At 36.0% G+C, this 25523-nt stretch overlaps 1 protein-coding gene across 1 annotated transcript in view; it reads left to right on the top strand.

Moving 5' to 3' along the window:
• LOC120313635 (protein eyes shut homolog) overlaps nucleotides 1-25523 on the top strand; it is a 304352-nt gene that overhangs the window by 135623 nt on the left and 143206 nt on the right. The window contains exons 5-7 of the mRNA XM_039355733.1: nucleotides 4098-4222; nucleotides 5832-5956; nucleotides 8144-8375. Of these exons, the coding sequence (XP_039211667.1) occupies nucleotides 4098-4222; nucleotides 5832-5956; nucleotides 8144-8375 (482 nt within the window). The remainder of the gene's footprint in view (nucleotides 1-4097; nucleotides 4223-5831; nucleotides 5957-8143; nucleotides 8376-25523) is intronic.

Here is a 25523-nt window from a genome sequence, read left to right as displayed (position 1 = left end):
ATGTTTCCACATGATTTTGCTGCATTGGCATGTCATTTTGAGTTCTGAGAATTCTGTTTGACTTCAATATTGAAGTCAATCTGGCAGATTAATCTAGAAGTTTTAAATACAGAATTGAAAGGAATATTATTAACAATGAATACATTTAGTGAGCATTAAGAGTCTTTCCACTTAGGTCATTTAACTGGGAAGATAATAGCTGACAGCAGACAAAGGTTGATGTTTTGTAAAATGTCAACCTTACATAGTGGGTAAAATTCTTGGCCACAATCCACAATTGTTCTTTGAGCATTATATTTCATCTGTTTCCTTTTGGTCCAAAGGACAATTTTATTGAGAAGATTATAATTTATGAAGGGCATTAGAATAAATATTTTGAGCACATTTCTGCCCTGATTATGGTTCTTCTGCTGAAAAACCAATGGGAACAAAAATGTTACAAATGAAATTCAATAACCTTTACATCATGATTTGGTGTTATTCAGAGGAATCTTCCTTTGCCTTCCTACTTAAACATTCTCTAGAATTACAATAACGACAGACATAAGGTGAATATAAGGCATGAATGAATAAAATAATCTTACAATAAGTATAAAAGCAACAGAAGTAAGGAATGAAAGTAAGTCAAAAAATAATTTCTTGCCAGGTAACAAGAAAAGTCTTTAGATTTCTTGCAACATTGAAAGTGTTGTACGTTCTGATAAAAAGAATGTCTCCTTTAAACCCGAGCTAACCATTTGATTTATAGATTATATGGTGGTTGGCAATTGGTCTTTCAAATGAAGATACAAAATAGCAAGAGAATATTAAAAAAAACAAGAAAATTAGCAGGCAAAGTTAGGAATCAAAAGGACTGAAAGAAAATTTTGAGCTTGAAGCATTTGTATTTAACTTCTGAGAACACAAAAAAGCTTTTAACTTGTCAGAGACTTGTTAGGTAGAATGGGGATTTCAAACATCTACCACACTTTTGTATTCTAGAACAATATGCTTTTTTTCCCCCATTTTACTAACAAAAAGTGCTTTTTTCTTTTATTTTGCCTATGAGTAATGTCTCTTTGAACAGCCAGAATGGCATGTTGATTTGTACAAAATGTGCCTTGATTCTGCACTGCAGAAATTGTTTTTACTAGCAGAATATTTTTATAATTGTACCTTAATTTAGCACTGTTGATTGATATTGGAAGTATGTAATAAAACAGCTTACAACATGCATCTCAAATATAAAGGGGAGGTGTCATCTAAAAAGGAAAATAAACATAACATCTGTTATCTTTTACCACAGCTAGTAGCATTTGTGTGAAAAGTGTCAAGTATTGAACTAAACATGACTCAAGATAGTTCTGAAGATGCTAGAATTATTGGTTAACCTGCTTTAATTATTATTTTTATTTTTCAATCCTGCATGAAACCCTTGATTAAGTTAACATTAAGATACAGGATAGATTGGTATTTTCCATTTTTAATTTCAACCGTAAAACATTCTATCAATGCCAGGTTTGAAAATTATAGCAGAGATAATAGAAGTCTGACCCTAGTAGAAGTTAGAGAAGAAAAAGTTGTCCCTCAAATGTCAAGGCACCTTGTGGTCCAAGAAATTAAAACTAAATTGTTTGCAGTATGAATCCCAAGGTGGTGCTATATCTCAGCTGCCATGACATTTAGCCAGTGACTTTTCATAGCTTGTTAATAATGTATAGCCATCCCAATATAAATTTGCAGCGATGGAACTAGCCTGTTAGAGTGAAGCAGTTAAGGAGATTTATTTTGCCCAGAAAATGCATATATGAATGAGAGAGCAGAGATGAAATCAGGACAAATGTCCAAAGAATTTCTCTTAGATTGTCTTATTTAATGGGGCACTGGGACAATGTCTACTTTTATTTATTATTCTCTTCTTCTAACTCTTTTTTTAAAAGTTCAATTAGTATTCAGATAATTATGAATACTAATCAGCTTGATAATCTCTACCAATTCATTCATCTCGACAATTCTTCTAAGTCAAAAGAGCTCAAGAGAGCTAAAGGTAACTGCATAAGTGCTGTCTTGTTAAAGTATATTGCTGTTAATGATTTTTTTTAAAAAATAAAGCCAGCTCCCCGCTCTGACGGAGGATGCTAGCCTTCAACCTGGCAGTTATACAAATTATTCATAAACTGTGAAATGTCAGCCGAGAGATGAAAAGAGATGAGAAAAGGGTACAGGTGAGCAACAGAGACAAAGAACAATAGGTTACAGCAGGTTATGGATTGGAATTGAAGGGGGAGGAAAGGGAGTTTGACATTTGAAGAGTTGTAGGCCCAATATAAGACTGCAGGGAGCTATTCAACCAGGAGACGCTTAACTTCTCTTGACAACCTCTGGATATGTGAACACTTACAGCTGGGAAAAGGATTCAGCTGCTTTCATTTCAGCCTAATTCGTGGAGTAAATAATTACAAAGGGCATTCCAACTCTACGGCTTTCAGACTTTTCTACAATACTCAGTGGAGCTGAAAACAAATTACAAACATATATTAACTAAGGAAGTTTGAAAATAAGTAGACAAATATGCCCTGTTGGCTTCGGTGTCACTGAGGTCTAGCATATACAGAGAATTGACTCAAATTGGCTGCTGGAGACCTTCTCAAACTCAGCAGCAGCATGCATTAATTTGCAAGGAAAAAAAAGCATGGTCCCTAAAGGAAATGAGGGTACTGAGTTTTGCACTTTTCTAGCATGTCTGGAAGTGTGTTCCTTCCTCTTTATCTGGCATGCCCCTTTTCCCACCTTCCAAGTCATATCTTCTCAAAGGAAGGAAACACAAGTCATTTTTTGGGGTGAAGAAATGTCTGTCAGGCCCGAGGAACATGGAGTAGGAAAGGGGACTGTTGCAAAAGAGACACCTCAGTCCCAGGGAACAGGGAAAGTGCGATAAAGAGACTTAGACTTAAACACAATTAAGACCCATCATAATTGTGCTTGGTATAAGTTGACCTGGATAATTGCTTTTGCAGGCTTTCAACATTGTTACATTGCCCTACTAACAACAAAGATGTTTCCTGAAATCCAGTGCTTCTTGCTTCCTGAGTTTGTCAAGTCTTGAGGGTTTAACCATTCTCATTTGCCAGAGGGTCTGAATAAGCTCACTGTTTCTCCAGACTGAGAAAACTCCATTGACAAGAGATCATGTGCCCATGTTAGTTAGATTTGAAAGTTAGGGCTGGCAACAAGAAAGCAGTGAAAAGGCATGACAAAATTAGGTTTGGGGTGATCTTGGCCATAGTGTGGTAGAACTTGCTTTTAAACTTGCTATTTTATGCTTGACCTCCCAAAATTTGATTCTTTGGTGTGCCTTAATCAAATGTCCTTCCTGAATTGGTATTATTCAGCTGCTGTATATGGTGATGCCTACTAAGCATATTCTCATTTCTCTGCTTTTAGAATTGCTGAACAAAACAAGAAGGCAATCAACCTTTTGTGATTGCTGTTTTAACTAACTTTATTCCTAAGTAACATAATTGGAAATAGGGTTGCTACCTTTATTTCTTGGCACCAGATATTGTCCTTCAAAATTTCCCAAAAAGTGCTTTGGGAATGCTCTTACAAATGAGAGTCTTAAAGTTGGAACACACTCAAAAAAATTCAGAAAGGCTTATCAAGGCAATATTAAAAATATGCTGAAATCACTACACTAGGGCCACATGATTGGTTCCAATTAAACTGATTTATTGCTGCTCATGCCTAGGCACAAGAATCTAGTGAACCAACTGGCAAGCACTATTTTGGTGTTAGATAAGGGTAATGGAATTCAAGAAGTATTGGAAGAAGAAGTCCATTTGTGGCTACATAGAGATTCTAGGCTGATTCCTTTTTTTGCCTTCACCTCCCTTCCCATGCCCCAGCTCTGCCACTCCTTTTCCTACATCTTTCAAGCCCTTTGCCAGGCTCTAGGAAAAAGTACTATTCAATGGAAATGAATATCCATTAATATCCTGATGGCTATTTAACAGGAATTAAATTAAACCAAGACAAAGTAAATGCATAAAACTTGTGTTTATTTCTACATCATTATGAAATGATATATTATACTAAATTATAATGAATATTATATTTAGGTGCCTCAATGGATTTTCTGGCCAATTTTGTGAAATAGACTTGAATGAGTGCAGCTCTTCTCCTTGCTTACATGGCTCCGTTTGTGAAGATCTTATTAATGGATACTTCTGCAGATGTCAGAAAGGTAACAAATGAACAAAATTCTTTCAGTTAAGTCTTTTACTATTCCAAAATTCAGATTTGAGCAAACTTTCCCTTTTCTTCTGTACCAAGGCAATATTTACTGGAATTAAACAGTAGAATGTTTGTTTCTCCAAATATAGCATTATATATCAGGAATCCCTTTTTGTTGTATCTTAGGTGCAAATTGATCTAACCTCTTGATCAAAAAGCATCACAGAAGAAAAACATTTTCTAGTGGAAACAACCGAATGCACTTAAAATGTTGTCTTGGGTCCAAAGGGAAAATTAGTTGTTTTAATTAGCATTCTACAGTGGCTAATTCTGCCATGTGTTGGACAGTTTGATTGAATGTTACTGTAAAGTAAATTTGTGGAACAATTTGCATTTGGAATGAGGACAGCTCTTAGAATTAAGTGAAGAAAAAGAAATTATTGTTGTTTCACTATAACACTAAACCAGGAGGTTTATATGAAGTAGAGTGATGCATAGACCTAGTCATAGTGGTTTGTAAATCATGGTTTAAAATATGCACCACTCTCAGAGAATAGTACATGGCTTCCACTATTGCATCTACAATACACAATCAGTGGTGGGTATTTTTCCCTTTCCTTCTTTTTTCTTTCTTTCCTGCCTTCCTTCCTCTCCCTCCTCCCTCCCTTCCTTTTTCCCTGTATGTTCCATTTGTTGGAGTAGTAGAGGATGTTTCTAAGGAGCATTTGGGAGGGGGTTAATTTCAGGAAAATAGACCAGTTTTAATGCACTTTGATAAAAGGCAATTTACTTTGGAAATCATTTCAAAGAAGTAAAGCTCACCAGATTCTCTTGGGAAAAAATTGAAAATTTGTCTTCATTGTAGAGAAATAGCAATCTCCTACCTAAATTCTTTGCTCGTAAATCAGTGAAGAATTTCAAGAAGTTATTCATTCCTAACTCCAGCTAATGGAGCATGAGGGCAAAGAACCTAAATCCTAGGTATGTTTCTACTCAAAGCAGAGCCCAAAGACCCATTATCAGTAACACAAACACTTTACAATTATAGCATGGATTAATAATTTGTTATTGCAGGCTTGCTACAGCCAATAAGACACAACCTCTTTATTCAGCTGTTTAGCAAGGCCAGCAGCAGGTAGCATGTTCCATCACATCCACTCAAGACTGTGATCTATCACAGCTGCTTTTCTTTTTAAAACAATAATGATGGCAAAGTTTTGGGAAGTACAAAACCCATATGACCTTATTCTTATTCCATTAGTCATTTGCTACATCGAGGTCAGAAAAGGGTGCCCTGTAAATGGTTTGAATTATACTTCCATTTTTCAGAGTACTATGGGAAATAAAAGCAAGGGTTTTTTTTGGAAGGGGTGTGTGTCTTTGAGTTAGTGTTGACCTCTGATGATGTCCTGAACTAATCCCTGCAGTTTCCTTGGCAATATTTTTGGAAATGGCTTGTCATAACTTCTTCCTAGGGCTGAGAGATAATGACTGGTCCAAAATCAGCCAGCAGGCTTCATGCCTAACATGTGTCTAGAACTCATGGAGTTCTTAACTGCTTAACTGCTGCACTAATGTTAGACCAAAAATCTATTACATATTTGTTTTTCTTCCAATAGGTTGGGAAGGGTTCAGATGTGAAGAGGATATCAATGAATGTGCATCTAATCCTTGTGTACATGGTATATGCATCCAGAGAGAACCAGGCCTGGGTTATACTTGTTATTGCACATCTGGATTTGTGGTATGAGCCAAAACCTTATTATTGTCACTCAATATGAATAAGCATGTGCTGTTGAAGTTAAACTTACCAGAGTCTGTCTCCCATTAAGTTTTCTTCTTTGTCTTAAACTTGAGATCAACCATTAAAGATCAAGTCAACAGATAAGAAAAAGCTTCTGAGGCTTACTCCTGACTGGTAGATTCAGTTGTATAATAGTTCAGCATCCAAAGGTTATATGCTCTATTTAAATTGAGCTTTCCATTGTCTTTGAATGGGAAGCCTTAACTTACATGATATAGTTGCCACCAGGCTACTGTGCAAATGATCTGTAGAAGGATGCCATCACAACAATGGCATAAGATGAGGATGTTACACAGGTACCTTAAACTGCTATTTTCAGCCATATACAAGGTGTCTTAGGAATCAACCTGTGTGCAAATATTTATGGATCAAGTTCATAAACTAAAAGTAATATATTTACTATGTTACCCAAATTCTATTCTATTCTATTCTATTCTATTCTATTCTATTCTATTCTATTCTATTCTATTCTATTCTATACATTATTTATTTGTTCAGTTTACATTAAATCAAGATATACTAGAATTATTCAGGTAAATATAACACTTCTTCTTGTCCTAGGATAAATGAACTAAAAAGTTTTTTTAAAAAAGAAAGAAAGAAAATGCCTGCTCTAAAAAGCTCTAGACTAGAGCCCAAAGTGATTTAGTATGCAGTTTGTAGTATCAACGCCCAATGGTTTAATTAGTTCACAGTTTGAAATTATCAAGAGCTCAGAACTTACATTGGTTCATATCTATGTTTTGAAAACTTGGGTTTCTTGTAAAATGAGCTAGTTTTGAGAAATAAAAGCAAAGAGATGGGCTTATTGCAGTTACTTTATGGTACCATGCTTCAAATTAAAGTTTTTTGATGGAATTTGTCATGCTAGGTTGTTGCAACAATCATTCAAAAGCTCTTGGATTTGTGAGAGCCAAAATGTTTATACCTAAATACAGATGCACTTGATATTATTAAACCAGCAGTGACAGCAACAACTAATAATTTGATACAAGGTCAAGTGAGCTTAATGATGGAAATAAACTTCTAAAGACAAACTATTATGCTCTGTAAGTGAGTAGCTTTATGCAGAATTTCTGAAGATCAGAAGGTGAAAAGTCAGGGAAAAGACAAGGCTGTGTGTATAATTCTGAAGAAACATGGAATTTTTTTTTTCATGAATCCTTCTAGTCTGAATATATTTACTCTGAAATAAGATATTAATCTTACTTTTTATTGTGTAGCCATAAATATGGTAAGGTCAAAATAGTAATTACTTACCTCTCTTTTTCCTCCTCTGGTGCCACCTATTGTCAGATTTGTAAAGAATCTTAAATATGTGATATTTTGTAGAATTATAAGTATAGTTGATAATACCTTTGGAAATATTTTTCCTTTGTTAATAAAATGACAGGGAATACAGAATGATCCAAAACTTGAGACATATATGTTGAGTAAGACTGAGATCACTTGAAGGAACAATGGTTTTACAGCTGGAAAATATTTACTGTACCAGTTTTCTCATTATTTCTAATTGATAACCAGCACACTGGTTGTCGCTGTTGTGGCAACACTATCTTAAAAATGAATACTGTGAGTAAAACTAAAGCATTATGTCAGATAATGTAACATGTCTACTTAGCAATGTTTGCTTTACCCAAGAGTAAACTACAGTGTCCTGCTACTACCTGCTTAGGAAAGATGAGGCATATAGCAAGTTAAAATGGAGAAAGAAATGTGGTTTTGAAGCCAGTGTAACATAAAGTCTTAGTTTACATACTTCTCTATCACTTGAAATTAATTTCCAAGGAGCCTGTTGTGACATTGAAAAGCAAATGACTTGGAGACAAAGCTCTTCCTGGCATGTCACCTACTGTGAGACTCTAGGAATGAAACCTGACGTTCTTTGAATTGACTGGAAGTCAAAACACCATAATTGCATTAGAGTACGAAAGCCAAGGACTATGCCATAAAATCAGTACAGGCAAAAGCGCTCAGTAGGATTACATTAATTTGGGGGAAAGCAGTCTGTCCACTTTAAATTGACAGCATTTGGAAAGCAAAAAGAAAGTCATAATCAAATTATTTAATGTGACTATCAAAATGCAAACGGCCTTCCAAATGACATTTTAAAAACTTCTCTTCCAGGGTGAACACTGTGAGCTTAATTACAATGACTGCTTAATGAAGACTTGCCCTGCTGGATTTCTCTGTGTGGATAGAATCAACAGTATCTTCTGTTTGCCTGAGGTTCCCAATAAAGTCCAAAATATCTCTAGTATGGAAGGGATATCTCCAACTGAACCACTGGAGAGAGGACTCTCAGAGGCTCAGCCAAGCCAATTGTCTGCTGATGTTTCTGGTTCTCAAAGTTTCACAGGTAAGTGGGGAAAAAATACAGGAAGTCCTTGTTTAGAATAGAATAGAATGGAATGGAATGGAGCTGGAAGGGACCTTGGAGGTCTTCTAGTCCACCCCCCGCTCAAGCAGGAGAAACTATACCATCTCAGACAAGTGACTGTCCAGTCTATTCTTTAAAACCTCCAGTGATGGAGCACCCATGATTTCTGAAGACAAACTGTTCCACTGGTTAATTATCCTCATTGTGAGGAAGTTTCTCCTTAATTCCAAGTTGCTTCTCTCTTTGATAAGTTTCCAATCATTGTTTCTTGCCCTGCCCTCTGGTGCTTTGGAGAATAATTTGACTCCTTCTTCTTTGTGGCAGCCCCTCAGATACTGGAATACTGCTATCATGTCACCCCTATTTCTTCATTTCTTTATACTAGCCAAACCCAAGTCCTGCAGCCTTTCTTCATATGTTTTAATCTCCAGGCCTTTGATCATCTTAGTTGTTCTTCTCTGAACTATTTCCAAGGTCTCAACATCTTTTTTGTAATATGGTAACCAAAATTGGTTGCAGAATTCCAGGTGTAGTCTCACTAGGGTTTTATAAAGCAGTACTAATACTTTGTGTGATCTTGATTCTATGCCTCTGTTTATACAACCCAGGACTGTATTAGCTTTTTTGGCTGTTGCTTCACTCTGCTGGTTCATAGTCAAGTGATTGTCCATTAGGACTCCAAGGTCCATCTCACAGTCTAGTAACATACTCACTTAGGAACTATTTACAGTTACAACAGTGATGAAAAAGTAATTTTGTGACCAGTCCCTTCATTTATGACCTTCACAAATATGTAATCCAAAATAAAGTTGAAATAAGATATGCACAGTTGTGGTTTAACTTAGTGACCACTTCCTTTAATGATGGACTTGCCAGCCGCAACTATGCTTGCTAAAGGAATATATTCTTTTTCAATAGAATAGAATAGAATAGAATATTCTTTATTGGCCAGTTGTGATGGGACACACAAGGAATTTTCTGTAGATTTGGAATTGGGTTTCTCCATGACATTTTTTAAACCTAATTGGAACTGAGCTGATATGTGCAGATTTATACGCCTCATAATAAGTGCCTGCTTCCACTGTTAGCATAAGTAACTTGGGCCTGGAAGTCAGATAATTGTACTTACTTCTTGAGAATGACTGTGAACTCTATGCCTTTCTTTTCCTGATTCGTATCTTTCATTGTCTGCGTTTTTCCCATCCTCTTGGTAATTTTGAACATAAGAATGTCAGTAAGAAGGTCTTCAGGGTTTTCCCCTATTCCTTTGTTTGTCAGATTTAGGATAAAAAAGACTTGGCTAGCAGAGAACCCATTAAAAATGGATCAGAACCATAAATTCAGAGGCAAATATTGATTGTCACATGTCCAAGTTCATTTATTTAACTATAGATACTGCAAAAACATTTGTGCATTGCTGTCTTGTTCAGCTAATCTTTCAGGGGCTTTTGTCAATTTTTAAAACTAAGTCATATTTCTTCTTGATATTGATAAGTAAATTGAATGTGACCCAATTAGTAAATATCATTACCTTGGTAACTTTTCCAGCTCATGATGTTAGCCTTTCAAGTTCTCTATGGGAAAGACATGTAATTTATTCTTTTTATATTGATTCTCAAGAACAATTTGATTTAGCAAATTTAATACATTTCTTCCAAGCAATGCTTTTTTTTTTTCCTGGCTACATTCTCCCAATGTGAATAATGGGAGGACTTGCATTTAGTCAGCTCTTGAGGTCACTAAAATCTTTCTTACACTTTTATTAAGAATGTGATTTACGGAGTTATATTTGTCTGCTATAGGATGCCTGGGTGAGAATTAATGGTTTTCAGGTAGCATGCAATTTGCTGCTGATCCAGCCTAGGGCCAAAACTCTTCATTTTTATTTTCTTCTAACTTTTCCCCTTACTTTTTATCCTCTAAAGGCCTGCAAAATACTGACTTCCTCAGCCATGGCATTCTTGCATTCTCTAGCATAGTAAAATTAATGTCCAGCATATCATTTAATGGCTGGAGTCTAGGATCATTAACTAGCATTGTGAGTCTTCAGCAGCATTCTCTCCCCCCCTCTTTTTTTTTTCTCCCTCCCTCCCTCTAAACGCATTCTCACTACACAGTTATGAGGGTTTCCATCCCTTTTCTCAACCAGAATGAAGTCTGACACAAGTGCTGAGCTATGGGCAATGATTGATAATTCCAGCAATTTAACACTAGTCTTGCTCTCACAAGATGAGTGTGATATGACCTCATTTATCACAGACTCCTTAATGACAACTCCTGTTCCCTCTGCATGAAGTTTGTCAGTGGGGAACCATAATAGTCTTGTTTTATCTGCGGTAGACATTAGTTCAGTAATTAGTAGCGTACCAGACACCAAGGTTGAATTAAACAGCCACTCATTACATCCCCCCAGATCCCAGCCTATGACTGCATATTGGATTTTTTTTTCAAGGTTGTCTCAAGAAAACAGTAAAGAGCAATCAGCTGTTTCTCTAATTGGCAACAAGTGGATTTCATCTAAACCTCCAATGTTTTTCCATAAGAAACAATCAATTTAGAGAATATACGGTAACATTTCAGCAGGTTCAAAAAGTCAATGCTTCCTCATGCTTGTACACATATTAAAGTTTCATATTTCAAATAACGTTTGCAAGGCGTTAAATTGAAATTTGATTTTTCCTTAAATAACTTAAACCAAACTTTAGAGGGAGGGGAGTAGGAACTCTCAAATGAATTCTCAGATCAAGCTTTGTATAGCAAATATCCCTCTTGTTATAAGGCATTCTGAATAAATTCAGTAATACTAATCAGCCAGTATGTATTAATGAGTTCTTTGGATGTTACATCTGGACATTCATTTATTTTGTGCATGTAAAATAGCATCATCAATGAAGAACACAAATCCTTCCTAACTTACTGGAAGAAGTAAAGGTATGGAGGAATGCAGTCCAAGTAAACCTTGAGTGGAAACAAATATAGAGTTCATGTGCATTTAATCAGTTGTGTAACAACTGCCCTCTCTACAAATCATCGCTTTATTGACACCATTTTCAATAATTTCAGTCTCACAGAGATCTAACATGTATTTGGCAACAGATATGAAATAACTTCAGTATATATTCTACACTGGGAGAATACTGCAGAATTTAATGGAAGAAAGTCATCAGTGCCTCAAGATTATATGACTTTTACTCTGAAAAGCGAAGTAGTTTAATTTATTAGGTGCTTATCACTAAGTGAAGTAGATAGAGTAAAACAAATTATACAGTAATATATTAAAGCAATAATGATGACAAGTCCATGTTACACAAAGACATCAGTTCAGAGAGGGATCTTGAGTTTCCTCTTAAACATGCAAGCATTTAGCAGACCGGCTTTCAATCTTTATTGTTGTTGGTACAGTATGAGATTTCCTTCTGTTTTAGCTGACCAGTAGCTCTCTGATCAAACTCACTTTGCTAACATTTCAGTGCCATAAGATTTATTATTGGATGAAAAACAGGCTCTCAGTTCTGCTTTAGTAATAATAGGTAGTGCCTCACCTGTGAACTAAGAGAAAGGGAAAGTTATAATAGATCTGAATGAAAATGTTCTGCTCTTGGGAATTGGATTTGTGAATGCATATAAGGATGTAAAGATGTATGTTTAATTATGAATTTAAGGGCTAAAATGTATGTCAGAAAGTATGAATTGGTACAATCTAACCTGTTCTGAACACATTTAAAAAAAAACCCCAAACCCACAAAGGTAGGGAGACTTGCATGACCTGCTCCAGTGAATGGTGACAATGGAAGAATCAGAACTGAGATGTAGGGAAAATAGTGAATTTTCTGAATGGAAGCAATTTAAGGGAAATATTATTCTGGTATGAAAATGAATGGGTAGGAACAAGAAGAAATGGTGTGCAGAGAAAATTACTGGACTATTTAGAAACCCAAGTATGAATTAGAGCAGCAACTGTTTTGTGAATATATCATTTAAGCATAAACCTGGGTAGATATATGCATAGCAAAGGTGTTGGAAAATTACTGAGGATAATTTTGGGGTTGCACTCTGCTAGTTCCTGTATCTGGATCAGCGCAAGCACACATGCCACTCAGTTCAGCTAGGAAAAAAATATAGCTTAACATTTATTTATTATTAACCTCCAAAAGTTAACTAGCAACAAACTGACAAAATGTCAGGAACAGATCTACATTATATAAATCTAACTACAGCTACTGTATATCAAAAGGCATAGAATTTTCCAGAAGCAAATAGTTCCTCTTAAGTGATGCCTAATTTTCAAACACATTCAATTATTTTTTAGTAGGGAACTCTGTAACTCTTCGCAGTTTTTGACCATTTTCAATAGCATCCATACATCTCATTAGAACTATGTGCTGTAGATTCACCAGTTAATTATGAAATAAATATAGTATGTTGTGTTTTAAAGTTGAACATGTAGTTAGGTATAAAATAAAATAACTGTCTTCTTTAAACCAAGTTTAACTCCTGGTGACTTCACGGCTCTATCTATGATGCTTTTTTTGGTAGCAAGATGAAAATAGTTTCCCAATGTCTTATTCTGGGATGTTAGTTTCATTTTCAAGTTTAATCTTAAGCATGGATATTTCTTCCAAATACTAACTAATACTTAACTCTGTTTATTTTCTAAGTCTATACGAGCTCCATTCAGTTGTACCATTCAGCCAGGCTGACTCTGTGGTTTAGTAAGTAGACTAAACTGTAATATCTATATTATGTACAAATGGAAAATGTACTATCCATCTGTAGATAATATAGATATTATAGCTTTACTGCAATTTTGGATTCAGATATTGGTTTATTTGAGAGCCAATTTGATGTAGTTTAAGGCATCAGGCTAGAATACAGAAGGCTGTGAGTTCTAATTCTGATTTAGATAGTTGGCTGAACTTGGGCCAGTTATTTTCTCTCATTCCCAGCAAGGAGGTAATGGCACATGTCTATTGAAAAATCTGGCCAAGAAAACTGCAGAACTGGACATGATTGAATGAATGAAAAAAGGGTATGCATATGCACGTACAAAAACTGCTTCTACTGTAACTACAGTCATTAATATTTTAAAGTTTGGCTTTAGCAGTGATGCCAGATGTGTTATTATTATTGATTTCCTGGGATTTGACTTTGTTTCCAAGAGATGGGTCATATGCATAGTTTAAAATAACCCAGCTTCACTGGTATTTCAATTCATTAATTGCTAAGGCTGGGGTGAGTGACTGTTAATAGCCAATGAGCTTTCTTTGTGTTTATCTTGGATTTCTGGGTTTCATCTTTGTAACTGAGGTTATGACCTAAATGCAGTTGGTTTACACACTACACTTGGAGCAATCAACCTTTTCAGTAATATACTGAATAGCTGCCACACCAAAGAATAAAGCAGTAACCTGGCACACTTTTACTTTGATTTAGGGATGAACTGTTGCCCCAGAAAGCTTTTTGATGGGCTCTAACTTTGAAGCATACATCACAGCCTGCTTCATCCTGAGCTTCTCCCATTTTCACAAAGGAAGCATTGCCTATGTACACTCATGCAGAATTATTGTTATTTACCAATTTAAAATGTAGCAGAGTGAAATATGCTTCTGATTTAGATTGAATTGTCTCTTTTTATCAAGTATCCTTATAGTCAGAAAGATCTTATATTAAATCATATCAGCTGTATTGCTTAAGTTCTGATCAACCAATCAACCAATGTTTTGATTACTTCAAATGGCAGCTAAATAAATAAAGTCTGTCTCTGAATATGCATACATACATACATACCTTTCAAGAGTTGAGTTCTTTCCATATTAACAATGCCCTTCAGTGTAGTTTGGGTTGATTAAGGATATACCACTAGAACAGTTGTGGCCCTAAAATATTCTTGAATTTCAGCATAACCAGTAGTGAGAATGGAAGGGAGATCCAGTTTAACACCATCTGGAAGTCAGACCAATTACCTAAAGCCACTCAAAGGGAATCTGAACACAGGATACATAAAAACTACAAGAAGGGACTATTTTACAGAGGGAAACACTAAGTGAATTAAGCTATCTCTTCCATACTGTATCTCATCTATTTCTCCTACCATATCACCCATCCACTCATCTCACCTCCCAAACTGAGATCAATCTTAGGCTTTATCATTTAAACCTGGGCTCATGTTAGTAGCAGGTATCAAAATAGATGTATTTTTTTTCAAGAAAGCGAACTGTGATTAAGATAATATTCTGATCTGTCATGTATCTCATGAACATCAAGAATCTTAGAGAATGTGAATTAAAACACGCAAATAATGCAAGTGAACTTTCTGATCAGTGTGCTAAATTGAAATTAAGCTAGCTTAAATGGCATTTTTTCCTAGGAGTGGTATTCTCCAGAGTGAAATTTCAATGTAGATGACACATTGGGACACCACTAAGAAATCAGTATTAGTAGCAAATCTAGCCTAATCATCACAAACACATCAGATGATTGGAACAAATTTATTCCAGAAATTTATTTTGAGCATGAACAAGAACTATCATGAAGAAAATGTTACCTTGGTTTCTGCTGCTGAGTGGCGAGTGTTTTTGAAAATATTAAGATGATGCTCACTAATATGTATAAATTATGTGTGCTGAATTCCTTATTGGCTTGGGGCAGACATCAAAATTTCCTAGACCAGAAGTAATTACAGTATATTAATCTTGCTGTTTTGAAAAGCAAAAAGTCATTAAAGAAGAAAAAAATGCCTTTCAATTGTCATGTTGGAGACAATTGTTGACCACAAAAAAAGCAAGTCATTTGTTACTAGGTAAATTAAAACTAAACTGGAGCTTGAAGTGAAGAAGAAGGCTGTATTATCTGAAATCCCAGATCATTTCTATTTGGGGTTCACCTTTAAAATAACGGGATGGGATGGAAATGAATAGATAGGGTAGAGTAGAGTAGAGTAGAGTAAAATATTCTTTATTAGCCAAGTGTGATTGGACACACAAAGAGTTTGTCTCCAGTACATAAGCCATATTACATGGGTAAATATCCTTAGACCTAAGGTAATTAGGTTTTCAAGCTGAGAACTTATAAATGCATTTTTAGACTGTGGACTTGAGACTGGTGTTGGTGAAAGATGCTAGAATAGCATTTGTAAAAGTTCCAGAAGATCGTGCTTCATTGGAAAAGTGTTTTGCTAACAGAAGACTCATTTCATGATACATTGGTTTTGTGGCAGGATCTTGTGCTATTTGTTTATATTGATAAAAAAACTGCCAATGCAAAAAGCATACACATTCATAGGTAAAATATATATAGCCCTTCAATTTCGTTTAAGAATATTTCTACCCATACTTGAAAACTGCAAAAATGTTTCATTAAGACCACAGTGTCTTGGCAATATAGTATATAAAGACTTTGCAGTGTCTTGTATGTTATTATAGATTTAGATATCACAGTTCCTGACTGCATGGTACATATGTAGAAAATTATTGTAAATGTAATGCAGACTATTCAGTTTCTGCTTGCACTGTTATTATGGAAGCAGCTGCTGCTAAGAAAAATGGATGGTAGTCTAATGTGAATTTGTTCATGTGTTTGTTTGCATCTACATTTAATATGTACATTCTGCAAAGTTTCAAATGAGTGATTTGATTCAACAGAGCATCAACTGAATCGAAGTAAATTAAATTGAGCTGAAGTCAAAGCAGAATCAGGAATTGAGGCAGGGCCCTCTTTTAAAGCAACAAATTGAACTGGTTCTAAAGCATTTTGAAGGTGTTGTCTGCTACTTCTGGGATTCTAAGAGCAAGCATTCACAGTTGCAATAGCAATCCTATACATCAGAGGGTCTCCAAATTTGGCAACTTCAAAACTTGTGGACATGAACTCCCCAAATTCCCCAGCCAGTATGAAGCTACACATGAAGAACATGGTGGGTAGGGAGGAGATGAGTTGTGTGACAGGTTCTCTCTGAAATTGACATGGGTTTTATCGCTTCATTCAATTCTGCCTGCCTGTCTCCTTGTGGGGTGAGATATTCTTTTGTTTTTCTGGTTTCTGTTTGCCTAGTCTTTTCTGATGTCATCTAATGAGATTGACTTGTTTTACAATTTATTCTGTGCTGGGAAAGGAAAGATGGAAGATATGCTTAATGCTTTATATATTTATACTTTATGTTTATGTTTTAAAGCATAAACATGATGCACTTTAACTTCTTGTTGGCTTATTCTAGTAAGTGAGCTTTATCCTTGTATGCATCTTCCCCCAAATCCTTATATCAATAAAATCCTATGTATCTCTGTCCAAATATTGGGTTTGTCGTTCTGTTTCTGTCTAAACCAGGGATCTAAACTGTGGACCGATACCAGGCCACAGCATGGCAGCATTCTAGCAACTGGTCCGCAGAAACAAGCAAAGCCCCATCCATGGGACGCAGGCCTCATTCACACTCTGATCCATGGGAAAACCTCTCTCCATGGAACTGGTCCCTGGTGCCCAAAAGCTTTCACTCCCTTTATTTATACTCTTTCATTACCCTCTATGGAACTGTTGTTGTACTACATTTGGCCTGTAGGAGGTGCTAGCATCTGTTGATAGTTAAATCATTACAGATTAACTTCCTTCTATATCAGCGGTTGTCAACCTATGGGTCGCGACCCCATTTGGGGTCGATCGACCATTTTTCGGGGGTCACCAAAGAAGGCGATCCGCCATTTTCTCCCTTCAGGGGGCGGCGCCGCGCATGCATGCCGCACATGGGGGCGCCACCGCACATACCCGCCGCACATGGGGCGGTGCCACGCATGCCCGCCACACATGGGGGGCGGCGCGCATGGCCGCCGCACATGGGGGTGCCGTGCATGCACGCCGCGCATGCGCAGCACCGCCCCCATGCGCGCGGCACCGCGCATGCGCAGAACGTTTGTGTGGCGGGGGTCGCCGTCACACAAACGTTGAGAACCACTGTTCTATAGGGCCTGTAAGTGCCTCTGTTTCATTTTACCTTTTCTTTGGGGGGCAATAAAAAAGCCTTTACTGCTGCTCTCCAAGCTCTTATACCCTGGGTTTTTTTTTTTAATTCTCCCCATCCTACTCTCCAAAAAAGGAATAAAATCCATTTTATTTCCTATTATAAACAATAGAAATGGCATACAAATCTCTCTTCTTCTTGTGCCATATCCGTTATCGGTGATCATGTTGGTGATCCTGTTTTTATCAGCAGCCACATGAAAAAATGCTGCTGAGTTTTGTCCAAACCAGTCCATGCTTATTATAGATATGAATGAGTGAGCCCTCTTCAAATGAGCATTTACTGAGCATTTTCTCTCTCTCTCTGTCTCTGTGTGTGTGTGTGTGTGTGTGTGTGTGTGTGTCTGTCTCTCTGTGTCTGTCTCTCTGTCTTTCTCTCTCTCATATTATTAGGGATATGTTTATATTAATGGGACTTGACTTTCATTTCTCTTACTGAAATCTGCAGTATTTTAAAGTATGCTACTCTATACCTTTCCTTGACTCTTCATGCGTTATTGAAAACCCACAGAAAATAAAAAAATGTGTTAAAAAATTACTATTCTTCCATGGCATTTTTCAAGCCAGTCTTATAGGTTTCTTTGATTTTCCTCCTCCTTTATTAGACAATGCTTCAATTATGTGTTAATAAATGAAAACAAATGTGAACCTTTTGTAGTTGTGACAGAGTATTGTCTTCTTAATAAGGAAAATTGTCAAAACAAGAAGCAGTTTTGGATTATTTCAAACCGTTAATATTTTAGCTGCTCAAAGTCATTTATAATAAAGTCTTTGGTTAAATAATGTATGAAGAGAGCTTAACTTTATACTATTAATATTAATAAATACTTATATAGCAGCAAGCAAACAACCAAGAGCAAATGTTTTTTTTTTTTTCCATTTTCAGCTGAGATCTGACCTAGATTACAGGTTAGAGAATGCTATGAACATTAACACAGAATTTTGATTCTAGTTTCTATGAAGCAGCACTATCTTGCTTGAATATATGAAACGGCAGACCCCAAATAATGTATTTTGCCTTCTTTCCAATTATTATTTCATACAGAAATTGGCCCGAAATATTTATTATGTTTATTTCTTCTACCAAACTACCAAATGGCCATCTAATTGTATGTGCATCTGAGCTTCTTGGGCATTTGGGAGCTCTCACCCATGATTCTCAGAAGGAAAGGTGCTTTTATTCACTGAAACATCAAACACATTGAATCATTTCCCAATATTCTTCTTTGCAGAGGAGAATAAAAAAGTATCCAGTTCTAGAAATTGTATTAGTTTGACAGTAACCGCCCATGAGTTGATATACACTCTCTCAGAGTTGGCATTAGTGTCAGAATTCTTCTCATTAGATATTAGAAATCTTAGATTCATAACCCTGGAAAGTCCTGCTTTTCTGGGGTAATATGAAGTAAATATTTGTCTTGTATAGTGATGGGAAGGATTGTAGTTAGTGATAGCGCATAACTGGGATGCCTGATCTCCGTTCTATCCCCTGGCATATTCTTGGGAAGATGCCTTCTGGAAGGAACTAGCTTGAGTTTTGATTGGTATAGTAAAATTCATTTCAGATGTCTATAAATAGAAATCAAATCAAGAAAATGCCGTGAAGCCTCAGGGTGGTAGCTTCCCCACTGAAGATTTTCTATTATTTCCCTCTCAACGATTGTTGGATAAGCATGTGCTCTTAATTTATCTTAAACTAAAAACCTTTTTTTCCCCTACACCTTGTTGCACTGATGTTAATGTATAGAAAAATACTTTCATTTTAATCAGATGTCTAATTCCTGCTATTTCTGAGACGTTTGCTAGGTTAGGATTTGCTAGAAAATGAGTAAAGCTACTGTAAGACAGCGTGGATAGAATCTGGTGTCCCAATTTCACAGGTATGATTCCCCACCCACCTAAAGCAGCAGCTTTAGGAAACTAAGATTAGCTTTCCCATTCTACCTTCCTTACTTTGAAGAAATAATTTACACACTCAGCAGGAAGTAAAAGAGATAATCTGCAGACCACATCTTCAGATTGCAATGCCTTCTTAAAATTGGAGATGTGTTTCTAGTTGGCGCTGAAGCAATTTCACCACAGTGCTTTCTCTTCAGAGAGGAAAACAGATGCCCCATTCCCGAGCACCAGTTTAGTTAAATAGCTATTATCAGGGTACACTTTAAAACTAATGTTTATGCAACTTACTACATTAGTTGCATTTCTAATCCTCCTTTTCCTCAAACATCTATAGGCAGAATGTAGGGTTCTTTTTCTCCATTGCCTCCATTTTTTTTTCTTCACAAGAGCCTTGTGAAATAGGATAGCAACCTGATGTCAAACACTAAACAGAGAGTTGAACCTGAGTCTACCTAATTCTACTAGTATGGAAAAAAAGATGGTCATTTTGTTATTATGCATTTATTAATTCAAATTTAAATGGATGTCTCTATAAATAAAATTTAAATGGATGTTCCTATTATTTCTCCCCCCCCCCCACAAGCTCCTTCTGTGACTTTAAAGGGATTTCTTTAGTTACTAGTAAACATCATAAATGAGATTGGATTTGTGGCTATTCACAATCCAAGCTCTTTTTAACTTTTTTATTGCTGCAGTAAACTGATTTTGAAGGGACACTGAATGAGTTTCTTTTTTGACTAAATTCTGAAATCAGGTAGATTGTAACACAAGGAGCATGTCAGAAAATAAATAGCAATATAAAGCAAATGAAATATGCATATTGTGGATAGAAATTTGCTACTGTGGAAATTATGCTGCAGTAAATGAGAATATTGGTACTGTTAAAGAAGTACATCCTGCAAATTGCATGATGCAATTCAAAGTAAAACATACACATTTTAATTATAGACAATATTCTCCACATGCCAGAAGGACATAATATGCTGATTAATACAATATGTTTTAAACTTTTACCTTTGATTAGTTAAACACTTTTTTTTCCTCTTCCTCTTGATATATCACCATCTGTCAGGATTAAGTATATACTTACTGCATGTTTCTGGTTTTGGTTTTAAGTGGATCTTTTACAAAAAGGCAAAAGAAAAATAATTATACCGGTAGTTCTAGCTTACTGATCGCCTTGTTTAGTGACTATTTGTAGTTACAACAGTTAAAAAAACCCTTTGTAACCAATTTTCACATTTTTGACTGTCGCAGTGCCCTGTGTTCATGTGAATACCATTCTTTATAACCAGTTTCCAGCAAACACAATTAATAGAGAACATGGAAATGAAACTGCAAGTTGTGATCACACATTTAACAATCATAGTGATTCACTAAACAACAGTAGCAAATGTGATATTGTAACTCCAGCACTGCTTTGCTGACCGCACCAATTTATTTATTTGTCTATTTAGAGTATAGTGAAGCTACAATAGCCAGGAGACTTTGGTATTTTGGTATTACAAAGTAATTGTTTGGCTGTTGACGATTGCCAGTGGCGCAGCAGTTAGAGTGCAGTACTGCAGGCCACTTTAGCTGACTGTGTTCAGCAGGTCAGCGGTTCAAATCTCACCGGCTCAAGGTTGACTCAGCCTTCCATCCTTCCGGGGTAGGTAAAATGAGGACCCAGATTGTTGGGGCAATGTAAATATATATATATATATATATATATATATATATATATATATATATATATATATACATTGCTTACTGGTGTACACGCTTAAGAGAGTGCTTGCACTTAAAGCGGTATATAAGTCTCATAAATAAATAAATAAATAAATAAATAAATAAATAAATAAATTCTGTTCATGCTCATGAGCTATCTAAGTGCATCATAGGGGGTGGACTAACGCAACACTCATCAGCGGTGGCAGCAGAAGCAAACTGCACCAATTAGTAATGTAGTTGCTGGTCCCAACTGTAATCAGTAAGAAAGGACTACCTGTATAACACACAGAAATTGAATATATACTCTGTGTGTGTGAGTGAGTGTGGTGTGTGGTGTGTGTATATTGTATGTATGTATGTATGTATGTATGTATGTATGTATGTATGCATGCATACATACGTAGTGGAGCCCATCCTCAGGGAACTTCTCTCTTCTTCTCATACATTTCAGTACATGTATATTTGTGTGTGTGTGTGTGTGTGTGTGTGTGCGTGTGGAGAGAGAGAAAGTGAGGGGGGGGGGGCAAATATACACATCTCAAGATAAAAGATAGGGCACAATTATATCACATTTGGAAATATTTTGCAAACAAACTGAATTTTTAAATCTTGTATTTCTAAGCCAAATCAGTATATGTAACCAAATGATTTCTTAATGAAGATTGATTGGTCCCATCTCTATATCAGTGCAGACAAATAATACACAAATCTCTTTTCAACAAATATAGGATATAAAATCCCAAGAAAATAGTGAATTGCAATTTGAAGCATTACATTTGAAAATATATCTCTTTGGACTTTTGCATTTTCCTACATTTCATATTTTCCATACTAAGCAGATACTTCTTATTGCTTTGGATGAGACCAGCAAGACAATTTATTTTGTTGTCATGATAGTGTTGAATAAATATCTCAAAGTATCACAGTCTCTACTATAGTCTGATGTAAAAAAGCAGCTACAATACTTTTGAGATTTATGGATTTGTAGATATTATTTGTTATTTGTTTAGGCCAGTGTCTCTCAAACTTAGAAAGTTTAAGATGGGTGGACTTCAACTCCCAGAATTTCTTACCAGCTGGGAATTCTGGGAGTTGAAGTCCACACATCCTAAGAGTTGCCAATGTTAAGAAAAACTGGCTTTTTGTTTATATCTTGCATTTAGGTCATTTGTTTTCTCAAAACCTTTTAATGATTGTTTCATCACTAAAATAGGTTCTTTGAATTAACATGACATTTAGCTTCTAATTTAACTTCTTGTAATAAAAGTGTATTTGAAATTCTGTGTGCATCATTGCACTAATGCTAATTAGACCTTTACATGTCCTTTACCCTTTTGAGTCAATTCCTCATCATTTATGAATCATATTATGGAAACTGGAAGAAATCAGTGAAACAAGGCTTGTCATGCAGGCATTAGGTTGCAGGCTGCTATTAATCTTTTGGTTACTAAAAATGGCATTTAACCTTATCAAGTTTCCTTTCTCGACTCCAAGGACAGACTTCTTGTTGCCCAAATTATCCCCATTTTAATGACAGAACAACACATATAGCAGTATATACAGACCCGGGAATCTTGAAAGGTTGTGCTTTGCTGAATTGTTAGCAACACCCCGCAATACAAAACATGGCCTCTACAATTAAAGCCCATTAAACAGTGTGTGTGTGGAAGGTTTTTCAAAGGCCATAGAAGGCTTAGAAAACAGGCTAAGAAGGCCTGTTCTAGGCAGCGGAAAAATCTGGACTGCTCTTCGGTAACGTAGTTAGTAGAATTTTACTGAAAGTCGAAAGCTGGCACTTTATCAGCAGCATGCAATGAACAGTTCATCAACAGCAAACATACATTTGTCAAAGATGCAATAAATACCTTTTTGTACTTTGCACTGTTTCTGTGATTAATTGAAATAACAGCAAATGTAAGTTCTTTAAAAAACCTGCTACATTCTGTTCTTGGGTTTTGTTTTGTTTTTTGTTTAAATATGGTGCCTTAAAACAATTCTACATCTATACTTTCAGGGCCACACTTATTTTCCTCTATTTGTATAGCTATCACCACAAAACATCCACACTTTCTCTTCTGGTCTCCATAGCAATTGTTTCTATGGCAATCATAGTATCTAGTGAATGCAGTTTTTATTCATGTAGTACAGCATGTGAAGAGGAGATACTGACAAGTGCTTATTTTTTTATTTTATTTTTTTATTTTTGCATTTCCCTCTTCACGAATTCAGACAAGCAGAGTGAGGCAAAACTGAATGAAGAAAAGAAAGCTTTTGTTATTATTTTTTCCCCTATCAGGAATTCTTTTCAAAATGCCAACCAACCAGATGAATAGATTATATAGCAAATTCATTCCTAGCAAAAGCAAAAAAGGAATGCTGTTACAGAGGCCAGACTTCTTTTAAGATAAGTGATATTTCTTTTTTTAAGATACACATCAATACTCATCACCAACAATTATCAGTTTAGCTTTTTCAGTGTTCCTGAATCTGCTGTTTTATGTCAGCAGGAAAGTTCTCACTGGCCTTCTTGACTTCCACAGTGAAACTTTCCCTACCTCATTCCACAAACATTAAAATTGCAAGAGGCATCATTTCAACTTCCACTTATTGAAATGGAGATTTTCTCCATGATGCAGTTCTAATAAATTAACTCATAGTTGGAACTCATGCAGCGAGAATTGCTCTGGTCTGGAGATTGTGTGTAAGAGTAGCATAATGCTTAACATTTATCTTATATTTTATTCCTACAAGTCGGTTTTCCCCCCTTTTTATTCCTGGCAACTGCTTGGGCAAATCTCTGCAGTTTTCCTGGAAGGCTTTTGGAAGTGATTTGCCATTGCTTCTCTTCTGGATTTGAGTATGTGTGACTGGCTCAAGGTCACCCAGCTAGCATTCTTGCCTAAGGTTAGACTAGAACTCATAGATTCCCAGTTTGTAACCTGGTGCCTTAACCACTACAATAAACCTGGTCTTTAACAGTTACCTTACGCCCAGTGTTAATGGATAGCATTTTTAATCCAGCTCACTCTCAGTGGATTTTGGAGAATAAATAGAAGAAAACAATAATTCTGACACAAACAATTAGTAGTATAATACTATTCTAATTAAATACCATCACGGCACACACTCACATTGGGCCAAAGGTGCAACAGAATCAATGTTTTCTTAAGCTATTTGTAAATAATCAGGAGGGTGGGAGGTTCATATACCTTTGGGGCAAAAGGCCTCCATTAAGTGGGGCTACTACTAAGATAACTCACCACCTCATCTCCACTGTTCTTATCTCAGAAAAGGAAGGAATTCTTAACAAGCCCTTCCTTCCTTCTATTCAGACTAAAGTTTATATGTAAAAAAATCCAGAGTACCCTATCCTAATGGAATACATTTTAAAATTGTTCATTATATTTCTTGAAATTATTGTCAAGTGTGAATATTCAGTTCTCCGATATCTATTAATTCATCTGGCCTGTGAAGGGATGGGTGTGCTTGTTAATTAATACATGCCAGGATCCAAACAAACATTTAATCATTTAAATCCTGAACTTTGTTTTGACAATTCCTTTCCAATATTTTTTCCATTGTTGCTGTGAAAATGCAGCACATTTATCTTCATTACTTAAAAGCTTTCTGAAGATATTTATGTATTTCTAAAAATATATATATTTATCATTTTATGTCTAAAAGCAGTCTAACTGGTCTATAATAACAGCACAAACGAAAGTCATACATCACTTTTAACATAATAATCATAAAAGCAATAATTAAAAACAGCAGTCTTAAAAGGCGTAAACATGAAAATAATGCAGATAGAAATACTATTGAAAAGAGCACCATATCAACAAAGCATCAAAACCTGAAAGAATAAGAAGCTTCTGGCACTGAGAAATAAACACACAGGGAACTATTTTGGAAGAAAGTTTGTTAGAGTGAAGGAAGTCCTATTGCAGCAACAACCCAGTATTCTCAGGAAGCAAGACCCATGGATGGCAATTTTCCCAGAAGAATCACAGGCCCCAAGTAGGTTGATTGATTATGTGCCGTTAAATAGTTGTCAACTGTTTGAGAACACATTTGTGTGTGTGTGTGATGATCTGTCCCTAGCCTGGTCTTTCAGGTCATCCAACAACAATAGAACACAGTCAAACTAGAGTCTTGGACTTCAAGAGAGCTAATTTCAATAAACTTAGAGAGGGTTTGGGAAGGATTCCATGGATGAGAATTCTCCAGGGGAAAACAACTCAAAAGGCTTGGGAAATTTTGAAAAATGAGATAATAAAAGCACAGTCTAGCACAATACCAACAAAGAAAGACAACAGCTCTCAAAAGAAACCAGCATGGCTGCATAAAGAACTCTCTGACAAATTGAAAGATAAAAAGGACAAGTATAGAAAGTGGAAAGAGGGGAACATAACTAAGTCAGAATATCAGCAAATAGCCCGAGCCTGCAAACATGAAGTGAGGAAAGCCAAGGCTCAAAATGAACTAAGGCTTGCAACCAAAGTCAAA

This window comes from Crotalus tigris, unplaced genomic scaffold (genome assembly GCF_016545835.1).
Source record: "Crotalus tigris isolate CLP2741 ecotype Arizona unplaced genomic scaffold, ASM1654583v1 scf7180000018750.1061991, whole genome shotgun sequence".
Taxonomy (NCBI): domain Eukaryota; kingdom Metazoa; phylum Chordata; class Lepidosauria; order Squamata; family Viperidae; genus Crotalus; species Crotalus tigris.
This window is presented reverse-complemented; position numbering and strand designations above follow the sequence as displayed.